The sequence below is a fragment of the Malurus melanocephalus genome, unplaced genomic scaffold, assembly GCF_030028575.1.
Source record: "Malurus melanocephalus ecotype Western Australia unplaced genomic scaffold, MMel_1.1 scaffold_279, whole genome shotgun sequence".
NCBI classification, from domain to species: Eukaryota; Metazoa; Chordata; class Aves; order Passeriformes; family Maluridae; genus Malurus; species Malurus melanocephalus.
In genome coordinates this window covers 697,992-710,365 of record NW_026623511.1, presented here as the reverse complement: position 1 = coordinate 710,365, position 12,374 = coordinate 697,992, and the positions used below count along the sequence as shown (strand labels likewise).

At 53.2% G+C, this 12,374-nt stretch overlaps 1 protein-coding gene across 5 annotated transcripts in view; it reads right to left on the bottom strand.

Moving 5' to 3' along the window:
• Positions 1-1,476, bottom strand: part of PLEKHG4 (pleckstrin homology and RhoGEF domain containing G4) — an 83,744-nt gene extending 82,268 nt beyond the window's left edge. For 4 of the 5 annotated variants that reach the window (XM_057376490.1, XM_057376491.1, XM_057376493.1 and 1 more), the window contains exon 1: positions 1,115-1,476. In XM_057376490.1, coding sequence (XP_057232473.1) covers positions 1,115-1,117 — 3 coding nt within the window. In that variant the 5' untranslated portion in view covers positions 1,118-1,476. The remainder of the gene's footprint in view (positions 1-1,114) is intronic. The other variant, XM_057376492.1, reaches the window with a different exon arrangement.
• Positions 1,477-12,374: the final 10,898 nt, after the last annotated feature.

Genomic DNA, 12,374 nt, shown 5'->3' with positions numbered 1-12,374 from the left:
AGGAAAGAGTTCTTCTGACTGGAGTGGAGAAGTAGAAGTGAGGTGCCTGCAGGCCTCCACAGAAGGATGGCAGAGGAGAGCACACCATGGCTCTGACATAGGCATGTGTGGGTAAAGAGCACCACAGGATTCTCTGCAGAGGAGCTGGAAGGTGGTAAAGGAAAAAGACATGGGTCTATAAACTTAGCTCAACTTGCTGAAACCAGAAGTTAGTCAACTCAGCCTTCAATGAAAGTTGTTTCTCCAAGCTCAGAAACTGAACTTTAAAAAAAAAAGAGCAAGTCGCTGCCAGGCACAGCAGCAATGCAAGCTGCTTGTCCCTCACATGGACTTCGTTCCCTCTGCTGTGGAGAAGCAGCCCAGGACATAGCAGGACACCTCCAGGAGATTTGGGGCTGCTGGGYACATGGATCTCAGCCTGAGATCCTAGGAGCAAACCACCAGAAGCTGGACTGGTGTGCTCAGTGGGATGTCACCACAGGGCCAGCAATCTCCCCAGCTGCTGACAGCCCAGGGCTGAACACCTCTCTTTGCAGGGCAGTGCCAAGTGTGGCTGCACAGGGGATGGCCCTGCAGCCACTCCCAAAGAGTCTGGGTGCTCTGCAGCCCACTGGGCTCACCATGCTTTCCCCTCTCAGAACAAGGATCCCCACGTGCAGAACTTGACACTGAAAGGGCAGGGTCCCTGCCCAGCTCCAGGGGTTCTCTGGTGCCCACCCTGGGCAGGAGAAAAGGCTCTGCAAGAGCAGAATGTCCAGAGCCACAGAGCAGGATTGGCAAAGAGCGAGGGCAGGAGGAGAGCCCAGCATCCAGGCAGTCCAAAAGACGGGACTCTGCTAAACCTGACCCATCTCAGCTCCTCGTTCCATCACTGTACCCCGATAGGCACTTTGCAGRGGTCAGTGCCACCAAGAGGTCCGTGTCCCTGCAGTCACCGCCCAGGACTGGCACCAAGAGTACAGTGTGCCACTCGAGTAACGGGAAATGCCAAAAGAGCTGTTTCCCACTCCCGACATTAGCGCCGTGCGCTGGCTCCAGGCAGGCTGCCCCGATAGCAGCTCCATCCCGCCCTGCTCGTGCCCAGGGCAAGAGCCCTTCGCAGAGATTTCCTTACCATGTTCCCGGCCTCCTTTATTCCCCCTCACTTCCAAAGACAGCGTTTTTTCTCTTTTTCCTCCATGTGTGCGACGGGGCGTCTCCTCTCCCCTCCGACGTGAACCACCGAAGCACTTTGAGTTCTGGACTGTAATCCAAGCCCTCACCGCCCCCAGCACAGCTCCAACTAATCTAACTCATGACACTACCGGGGCTGAGCAGGGGACCTCGAAGGTTTCTCTGACAGCCAACTCCAGCGCTAGACGGCAGAGGGGCATAGCGAGAGCGGGGTGCCGCATCCCCTGCGGGGACCTTACGGACACGGGCAGAGCCAGAAGCGCTCCCGGGCTGCTCCTTACGGCATCGCTGCTCTCCGCGTCCCTCACAGCGCCTGGCCCGCCGCACAGACCTGCTCAATGCAGACGCGTCGTGGCAGGGAGCTGCCTTCGTCCGGGACGATCTGAATAGTTGCTAGCGGAGAAAAAGGCAGGCATCCCGAGWAGGTCTCCAGCTTCCCAAAGAGGTTTCCAGCAAAATCCTCCCCCCTCGGCTTGTTTTTCTTTAAGTCCAGGAAAGTTTCTCCACTCCGCAAGATCCCGATGCACCGCTGCAGGTTAAGTRAAATGCCGAGAAGTACAGGGAGACTGCTCTGAAATATTGTTTTTCTAACTTCTAGAAGGAAAACAGAGAGCAGTGACCGCTTCAGGCAACAGCAACAAACTGCATTGGGATCGGGCGAGAGATGTGGAGACCTCACCCCCTCCCAAAGGAGGAAGTAATTTAACACGGCAAGTTTCTCCACCCCTCCATTAATTGTTTAAGATGGCCAGGGGCCAAAATACTGCCCGAGCGGTGGGGAAGGTCACCAAACATGCAGGCAGCAGCCTCCAGAAGTGACAACGGGAAAGGGCAGAGCCACAGAGGCGGAGAGAGCGGAGAGAGGCAGGTGCCGCGGGGCATCCCAGGATCTGCTGACACACAAAGGCTTTGTGTAACGGGAAGAAGGGCGGGAAGTGACACACAGGCAAAACCTTAGAGCCCTGGGCACGAGATGCAGGGCCTGGGACCAGAAATTGTCTTCCCAACCCAAGCAGGGCATGGTCTCAGAAGCCTTGGTTGGGACTGACCCTCCATCAAGGAGTTCACAGTGCTGGAAGTTGGTTGTCCCCACTTATGGGAGAGGTCACACAAACCAATCCATCCCAAGAGGCAGGGTGACTCAGGCAGGATGTGAGGACCTACAGCAGTACTTGCCTGCTGAAGCTGGAGCAACTGCTCTAATACCTCTGCTGCTTTGGCTCAAGGGGCAGAGTYCCAACGCCTTCTTAAACCCTGCTCTGCAGGGCCAGCAGCAGAGGCCATGCGAGCTAGTCCAGCTCAAGACCACCTTCAGATACTCCTCTCCCAGTGAGGACTGCCAACAGTTTGCCCTAAAACCCCATTGCACAGGGTAGCCTCAGCACATGTTTCCAGACCTAACCAGGAGCTTTGGGAGCTTGAGCAGTCCCAAAGACAACCATTCAACCCACCAGCTCCTTGGTGTAGTGCTGTGTTTTCTGTTGGCAGCAAGGCTGTATGGCAGTCCCTGCAGGGTTGCAGTTTGCTTTCTTTAAGCCAAAGAGATGTCCTCCTAAAAGGGGSTGTGACACTGACAGTGACCAGAGCTGAGCAGCTGCCTCACTGTTCAGCACTCGGCTTGCAAACAGCCTGTGCTTTCAGAGGCTCTCCAATGGCCTCAAACAGCCTGTCACCTTCTCCCCACCGCAGCGCTGCCTCTGTAGGCAACGCCCATGTCAGGCAACAGCAGTTGCTAATACCAAACTGGGTGAAGGAGAGCACCCCTGCCACCTCGACCCAACGCAGGCACAACCTGTTGTAATCTGCAAGAACTAATTTGAGATCTTAGATCTTGTCTGTGGATGCAAGAGAGCCTTTCTTTTCCCCTCATTCATAGCAGGAGGGTGAGGAGCCTGCCATACCTCCCCAGCACAGCCTCTCACCACCGCTTTCAGGCTCKGCACAAGGCTACATTTGCAGAGTAGCTCTGCTCCTCATGTATTCCTGCAGCACATCTCCCAGGTAATAAGCATGGCTACATTTGGCTCACCTTTGCAATATCTTCCTGCAGGTGCTGGGAGCCTCCCTAGGGACTCGCCCGCTCCCAGAGAGGAGGGAACATCAAGAGCAATGTCTCTGCAGCACGCACAAAGCTGGCCATGACAAGCCTTGTGTTGTCAGAGGTGCCAGGCTATTTCTGTGGGAGGCATATCCCATCACAAAATAAAAGGAGGTAGAAGAGATCCAACATTCCTCTCACACACAGATGTTTTATGGAAATGTCCCTACTGTTTCTACAACTGCAGCATTATGTGCAGTTTTCCTTTCAAGAGGCCATGGCTGCCCAGGGCTAACCTAATTGTAGAATCATAGAGAAATCCGGAGCTGGGAAGGACCCACAAGGATCAGAGTCCAATTCACTGTCCCGCACAGGACACCCCCCAAAATTATAACATGTGTGGTTGCACCATCCTTGCACACTATTTTTATCCAGCAAACAGGTCACTGAAATTACCCTGGGGTCTGCAGACGGACCAGTAGTCTCTCAAAGTAGAGATCTGAAGTCTCAAAAACGTCTGTTCATCGACAGTTGGGTTCCATGCCTGGRCTCTTCAGGGCTATTCTAGTAGCAGGCCAAAGTTCTTGCTCCTGCAGGAGGGCTACTGCACGAGCCAGGAAAGAGTCATGTGCTCCCCAGGCAGCACAAAGGGCAGTGCAGAGCCAGGATCCCCAGAGCCCATGGAGATGAAGGGRATGCTCCCATGTTYTTACTGAACTGGTCATGCCTCCTACACCCAGAACTCTGGCAGCAGGTCCAGGGTGAGCAGCTTTTTGCTTTCCTCACTCCTTCAGGTGGCTTGCACAGGCCTGGGAGCACAAGGTTGTCATCTCCTTTAGTTCTGAATTAGCTGGTAAGACACTGTCAAGACACCTAATTCCAGCTCTTTGATGGCCAGAAAGAAAAAGTGATGTAGGAGCTTGCAGCAYCCCCATAAACACATGAGGAAGGCACCACACAGGTACTCAGAGCCTGGTTCCTATCCCATTTTCCGTGAGAAAAGAAAGCTCTCCAGAAGCTCCCAAGCCAACATCAGAAGGATGCAGGGAGGTCGGCAGCACCATTTATAGAGCCTGTCAAACACAAGAGCAGCTTASAGCCCAATCTCACACCTCCTCCCTTTCCTACACTGCACTTAAAGCTCAGGAGCACCTACCCCCATATGGATTTCCAGGCTGAAGAGTGTGAGTTCAGCTCAGCCCCATCCCAGTTGGAGGCAATGACGTGATTTCCTGTGCCATGGCATGGCGCTAAAGGGAACATCATACTGCTGTTTACCCATGGCTGGATCCTAATACAGTTTCCTTTTCAATTGCAAAGTGGCCTTTCCCTGTTCTGCATTGTAGATCCATTTCCCGCACAAGCACATGRGAGACAGCTGTAGCCAGCACTTCAGTGGGTGTTTAAAAGCCCCTCTTGACTGAGGCTGACAACAATGCTGTGCTTGTTCCCAGCACAGTCTCACTCTGTCTCCTCGCAGGAGCAGCTCCTCGCTCTTGTGCGATGCCTGCACGTTCCTCAGGGTTGCTTTAATTGCTGACGCCACTGCAAAAGGCTGCTGTCATCCATGCTGGCAGAGATCTGGGTGCCTCAGCTTCCCATTCAGCAGGAAGGGAAGGTCCTTTGCATGGACTGAGGGGCAATTTTACACCAAGGRAACTGCTTTGGTACCCACCTTCAGCAGCAGCTGACTATTGCTAAGCACAGCCTGTCCTAGAGGTGAGTTATAGCAAAAGGCAGCAAATGCTGACATTAGGAAGGATGGGAGCCAACCTTTGAAGGCTGTGGGGCCTCCCCAGAGTTGAAAGAAAAGGAGGTGGAAGAGGGGTCAGTACAACTGTTCTGAAGATTTCGGGGGTTCTAACTTCAGACCCTCATCTCTTTCGCCTCTCTTCCTTTCTCCTTTCCTGGATCTGGTTTCTGGAGTTGCAGTGTTTCTCAAGTGCCTGAGGCAGTACCACAACCTGGAGCTGGGAGAGAGCACAGACAGAGGTAGGAGGCAGRGAAAGGACCTCTGCCTTTGAGTCAATGCTTAGCAGAGTTCAGCTTATTTTCAGTTGTGCAAATCAGGAAATGCTCAATTCTTTTATGAATAGGATTCAGCTATGCTGGAAGCAACACAGGACAGATGTTTTAGATGCCAGATAAGGACATCTCCTGACCTAGGGGAAGTTGTGCAATGTGGATGTTAGCAGGATGATTACATTTCTGTGGCCAACAGCTCTTAGGAAAATACCTCCATGAGSTCCATGTCAGCTTAGAGTGATCACTGCTGCAGTCCTCAGCACAGCATAAGGAACCTCCTATGGCCACAAAGACTTCTGAGGGAATGGAGAGCCTGGGAATGGGCTGTGGCAGAGCAGTACTCCAGGATCTATGGCTCCTGCTAACCCATTGATAAGTGGATCTACTTCCAGGCATCTCATCACCAGACTGGGGTTCTCCACCAGCTCCCATGTCCACAGACATGGCAATGCAGATAATGCCAATATCCCATAGATTAAGCTGTACCCTGAAAGAAAGGTATGTTAACATCCCACTAAGCTATTCACCATGAACCCTTATAGAATATCCTGACTTTGAAGGGATCCACAAGGATCACTGAAGTCAAAYTCCAACCCCATACCCCTTCCATCTGGCAGCCTACAAAAATGGGAAACCACCAAGAAGCAGCRTTAGACCCCACCCAGAACAAGCCTTAAAACCAGTGATAGATTTTGCTCTAAAAAGGGTTTGTGAAAGAAACACAACAAGTGCTGCAGCAAGTAACAGCTGCAACTAGCCCTTCGTACCAACTACACTTCAGGGAAGAGAAAGCTCTTTCTCCCCATTTGGGAGACAAGAACGGGTTGCATGCAGTTTAATAACATTTAAACCTTTATTTCAGATCAYAAGTAAAGCAAGTCTTGGCTTCACAAAAGCACATCTTGGTTTAACTAATTAATTTGATAATCCGCTATTTGCAATCCTCAGGAGACATTCAGCTTCTAAAGYAAGTAATTACCACTAAGTGGCAACCTCTTTGTGAGGCCCAGTCTGATTAGGGAAAAAAATTTCTTAAGCCAGAAATATAATCATGGTGTGATTTCCCAGAAGGACCAAAGGAGAGCCTACATAACAACAGCTGGTCACGCTCACCATCTGAAGAAACAGAAGCAACTCAATTACAAGGTCTCCAGCTACAATGCAATATGTTGTTCAGTGCCATGTGCAATCATGGCCTGCAGTTAACCATCAGGAAGCTTTGCAGGAGGTATTTTGTAGGGACAGAAATGAARAAGGTCCCACTTGGGGGTGCTCAAATACCCATGTGTGCCACAAGGGAAAGAAGGGAGAGGAATAAAAATTATTTTAAAATTCACACATCAGGTTGGCTGCAGCACATGTTGAGAGAGGTGATTCTMCCCCTCYGCCCTCATGAGAKYMCCCCATGGAGTAGTGCATCCAGGTCCGSGGTCCTCAGCAAGGGAATGACAYGGACCTGWTAGAGCAGGTGCAGAGGAGGCCATGAAGATRATCCCAGGGCTGGAGAACCTCCWATAAGGACAAGCTGAAAGAGTTACAGCTGTTCAGCCTAGAGCAGAGAAGGCTTTGGAGAGATCTTAGAGCCCCTTGCWGTACCTAAAGGAAGCTGACAAAAAACAGAGAGAGCAAGTTTTTATGCAGGCAGAGAGTGATAGGACAAASGACAGTGATTTTAAGCTAAAAGAAGAGAGAGTTAGATTAAATGTTAAKAAGAAATTCTTTACTCAAAGGCTCTGGGCTCAGGTTGCCCAGAAAAGCTGTGGAYACCCCATCCCTGGAAGTGTTCAAGGCCGGGTTGGACAGGGCTTTGAGCAACCTGGTCTAGTAGGTGGCATTTCTGCCCATGGCAGCAGGCTTGGAACTTTGAGGTCCMTTAGAACCCAAACCATTCTATGACTCTAAATCCAAGCTCACAGTGTGCAGTCCCACAGAGAAGCAATGCAAGCAGGGAAATATCAGCCTTACAGTGTCTGCCCAGATATGAAAGCACACCTTGATGACACACTGTGTCTTCCCAGACAAGCCAGCTGGACTCAATACATGCAGAGTACTTGCTGGTTAGACTAGCTCTGGGCATTCCCAAGTGCCCAGGGTTTTGGCTCAGCTGCCATCAATCACTGCCAGAGCCCACAGGACAAAGTCCTGTTTCTGCATTCACTCAAGACACCCATCTCAGCCTGAGCAGCTTTGGGCTCCTTTAACTTTCGGCCACGGAGGGGACACACAGAGGTGCCCTCAGCCTTATGAAGTGGCTGTACTGCACACCACTCTTGAGTTAATGCCTCTACAACAGTCTCCAGAGACTTCTCCTTGAAGTCATGAACACAACCAGCACAGGTAGGAGCAGAGCTTGGATGGAAACCTGGCTTCCTGCTCAATCAGACACCATCCCAGTGCACCCACACCCCAAGGTGTTTCCCCAATGCAGTGGACTCCCCTCTTGGGTGCTGGGCCTCAGCATTCTGGTGCTTTGAATACTGGGCAGGTGCACTGGTTGGCAGGATGTGACCATTCTGAGAAAATATCCCAACCCCCCACAAGAACCTTTAGGACATAGAGCCAGGCAAGGACACACCTCTGTGAATGTGGAGTCAAGGGAGCTCAAATGGTTTAAGAGGAGATACTTGTCTGTCCCTCTGGAGTTTAGGCACTGCCTGCCTTCCCTGAGAACAAAGTGCTCTTGGCTTAGAAATCCAGCTGTGGTTTCAGGACTGCTGCTTCAAAATTCACCACAGTCTCTGAACAGAAGAATAGGTCAGCTTTTTCTGAAGAGCAGCCTAAAAGTGACCATCTCTCTCCATATCCCACATATTTAATGGCACAGAAGAGTCATCTGTTTACCTTTCCTCCTGGCAATGATGTTGCATGCCATTTAGCCYCACAGCACATGTTTACAGTACTATCCGAGACAGCAGGCTCACCTCTGAGCTAGACATGCCAGCGGGCACCCACACCCTTCCTGCCCCGGCCCCTCTCCCACAGACAAGGGAGTTGTGGAACACAGGGTCACACACTACTGCAAATTCCATCCTCAGTCACAGCTGCCARGGCCTGCTCCTCTTTCCAGGTCTGCTTGACAGAGTAAGGGTTGTGATGACAGACAGACACCTCCCTCCATGGCACCACACCAGCAGAAGCCCTCCACTTGTGTCCCTGCTCTGTACCCAGCTCATGCCTAAGTAACGAGCACTCATAAGAGACCTGGCCAGCCTGCACCAAGAGAAGTGTTTACATCCTTTGGTGACCTTTGGAGGACATCACTGAGCACCAACCACTACCAGACAAGAGCTGCGACATGCTTCTGATCTGGAGATGCATCCCTTCTCTTCCCAAAACCGACCTAAATCCAACTACACCCTGCTAGGAAGCAGGGCTGGCAACTCTAACCAGGAGAGCAATCTCTGCTCCACAATTTGCAGAGCCAAGGCCAGCTCCCAGGTCCTACCTGGGGTGACAGTCAGGGACTCTGATCCAGGACCTTTGACTCCCAGAACTGCTATTCCCCCTGGGTGCACACTCTGCCAAGCTCCCATCCAACCCCTCCAACCCCACTCCCCCCCAAACCCTACACTTACMGCCAGCATTTGCAGAGCCTCTACCCAGCAGATCCCAGCAGATCTTGCAAACCATTCTCCCATTGCAGAATGTGTCCAGAGAGAAAGAAAGCTCTCACCAGCCTGCAGTTTGCTCCTCCAGAGCAGGCAGGCAGAGGAGCAGCTGAGTTAGCTCAGCACTCCCTCAGGCAGGGCAATAGCCCCAAGATGCATCTCYAGCTCCAGTCAGTGCTTATAGAGCTGCATGGGCGTTCCCTGGGACCAGCCATCATGGTGTCTGTCACAGCTGGGCTGTGTTGCCCACTGAACTCAAGCAGTCCCACTGTGAGTCCTCCAAGTGCTACTCAGAGCACCCTTAATCCAGCTGGTATTTCCAACAGGGAAATGACAACCTGCTCGGGATCTGACAGTTTCCCCAGGTAGAGAAGAGACCTGCACTGATCCCCTCTAGCCTTGGCCAGCTGGCAGCAAAGGGGAAAGATCTCAGTCCTCCAGCAGCTCCACAAGGCTTCAGGCTGACATTCAAGRCACTCTGCAGTGAGCAAAGAGTAGTTTGGGGTCAGGGTCTTCTCCTCATAGGAGTCTAGAGCCAGCTCTGCTGACTGCAGATCCAGAGCACTGACAAGACTCCTCATAATAATGCCACTGGAAAGGGCTGGTTTGACAGGGGTAGGAGCAGTCTGCCATGAAACATCCACAGCTGGCAATTAGAGGAGTGAACCTCAGGGAATGCCTACAGCGAGGATGCCAGGCAGGAACACAGAGCAGGTGGGACACAGGGCACAATAAGGACGTGGTGTGATGGAGATCATAGCTCCTGCACCAGGGACCCTTTGTGCAGTGTGGGCTGCAGGGAGAGGAAGCACCAGGAACCAGCACATATCTGACATGCTGTGAGCCTGGTTCCATCTGGGGTGGGCACCTCCCCTCCCTGGCACCAGGGCTGGAGAACACCGGCAGGAAACAGCGTGATTCAATGCCATCAGCAGCAATAACAATGTGTCTCCTGAAGGAGATGAGCAGCTTCCCCTTCAGACAGGCAGGGCGGAGGGCTCCTGTCTCCTGTCATCAATCTGTCCTCTTTCCCTCTCATTTGCCCTTCTTCTACAATGTTGCCGCTCTCTTCTTCCTGGCAGAGGGATCTCTGCTCCCAAATAATGGAGACAAGGTAAGGGCAGCTATGGAGCAGCCATGGGAAGGTTCAAGGAGACTTAGACCCCTCTAGGGTTCATGCAGGACTGTTAGACTGAGGCCATGAGCTTTCCAAAGGAGCTTGGCAGGAGAAGGCACAAGTGGGTCAAAAGCTTTCTCCCCACCAAAAATCCACACAAGGTCCAAGTTGTGTGCTCTTTGCTGCTTTTTTTTTCTTTACAGAATCATAAAATGCTAAGAGGTTGGAATGGACTTTAAAGATTATCCTGCCCCAACCCCTCTTGCCTTGGGCAGGGACACAGCCCCCTAGACCCAGATTGCTCAAGGTCTTATCCAAACTGGCTTTGAACACCTCCAGGCTTGGGACGACTACCACCTCATCCTGGAACATGTTGCCCAGGGTCTTACCACGCTCACAGTAAAAAAAGGCTTTGACTTTGGGTCGTATTTTGCAGCCCCTGGTGGGTTTGTTTACTGGTGGGTGAGAGGAAGGTGTGTGAGAAAGAGTGTGAGCTGGCGACTGAACCTGCACATCACACCCGCCATCAGGAGAGCGGGAAGGAGCTGGGGCAGYAGCTTGGGCTGGCACACCAAAGAAAGCCTGAAACTACCACAAATATATTATCTATTCCCTTAGGACTACCCCGTCATGGAAACCCGGGCCCTTTGAGCCGCGCTCCGCCGCACCCGCCCCGCCGGGGGCTCCCTGAGGGGGCGCGGCCGCCATTTTGGCGGGCGGGCCGGGGCGAGGCCTCGGTGCGGGGCGCCACCTGCTGGCGGCGCTGGGCGGCGCACGCGCTCCCTCAGGGAGCTGCCGCCGCTCCCCGCCCGCTCTCGCCGCTCTCCTCCGCTCTCCGCCCGCTCCCTCACGGAGCTCGCTCCCGCTCTCGCCGCTCTCCGCCGCTCCCTCAGGGAGCTTCCTCCCGCTCTCCGCCGCTCCCTCAGGGAGCTCCCGCCGTTCTCTGCCCGCTCTCCGCCGCTCCCCGCCCGCTCCCGCCGATACTGAGCTCCGTGCCAGCTGACCTCGGTACTCAGCCAGCGCCGGCCCCTCTTCCGACCCTCGGTGCATCACCCTCGCCGGAGGGGAGATGCTCGCCTCCACCCAGTCCCCCATCCCCACCAGTTTGGGGGCGGTTTGGTTGCCTTTGGGCAAGCGACACCCCACGTGAAGCTGTATTTATAGACAAAGCCAAGCRCAGCGAGGTAGCTGCCTGACTTTTYCCCCTCTTCATTGCACTCCTCAGTCTGTAATTTCCTGTTTGCTTCTAAAGCTATTTTTACTAAGGAGGAAAAAAAAAGTTAAACATTTATAACAGTTCTATCTTGTTCCTTAGCAGAATAAAGCAAAGATCGGAATGAGCCTCATGGATGAGCTCTCCAGCAGCAACCTGTCCCACCTGCTCACTCCACAGCACTTCCATCCAGCACATGTGGCTGGTGGTCCTTCACTGGCCAGCTCCCATCAACCAACCCCACACCACAACATGGGAAAACTTATTAATCTTCATAGTTCTTTTTTTTTTCTTTTGCCATCTTTCTGGGGTACCATTCTGAAGSTTTTGCCAGCTTTCTCCATACGTAGAAGAGGCCTTTCCAAGCCTTTCTTCCTGGGCTGCCCATAATCTCAGGATGACCTGTGGTTTGACGCAGACCAGATCAGCTGGGCTGGTGGCCACCTCCCCAAAGTGTCCTCAGCAGCCTCCCTCCCTCTCCARCTAACCCACCACAGGTTTCATTTACCTTCAGGACAGCCTGGATGTGTGACCACAGATGCCAGGGGAAGATGAGGTGAGAGGTGGTGAGGTGGCCTGTTGAGGGATCCTTGCCTTCGAAGTGGCTATGAGGAACAGCTGTGTCTGGCTGCAGGGAGGATCACAACTCTTGGATTTGGGGTACTCATAAAATCAAAGACCCCACCATGCTGGCTTCCACTCTGGCTGTKCTGCCGAAATCCCCAGGAGCAGCAGCCTGGTTATGCAGTCCTCCAGGGATTCACACAGTCTCRTTTGCTCCTCCAGGGAAAAGCAGAGAAGTCTGAGCCGTGAAGGAAGGTGTGGATCACCCCATCCAGCTCGTGCTGATCTAAAGATCCCTCTGATCTTCTCTATCCTCAGCCAGTCCACGCTGCAGCCTGTTCTCCTGCACAGCYGGGATGTGAGGAAAGCCTTCTGGGGAGAGCCACCCTGCAGCTTGGCAGGTGACAGAGCTACTGGGGAGGGTCCCCAGCCCTGCGAGGAGCCCGGGGCCACTCACTGCCGGCAGCCGGCGGGGACACCCGGGGGAGCAGAGGGGCTGGCTCCAAACGAGCCGGAGTGGTGCAGCGCGGAGCACAAAGGCTTTCCCATCCTGGCCGCTCTGCCCTGGAACGCAGCATGGAAACCACTGCCCAACGCGAATCTGTTCCTCATTATCCGCCCCGGCTGCCGACTGAT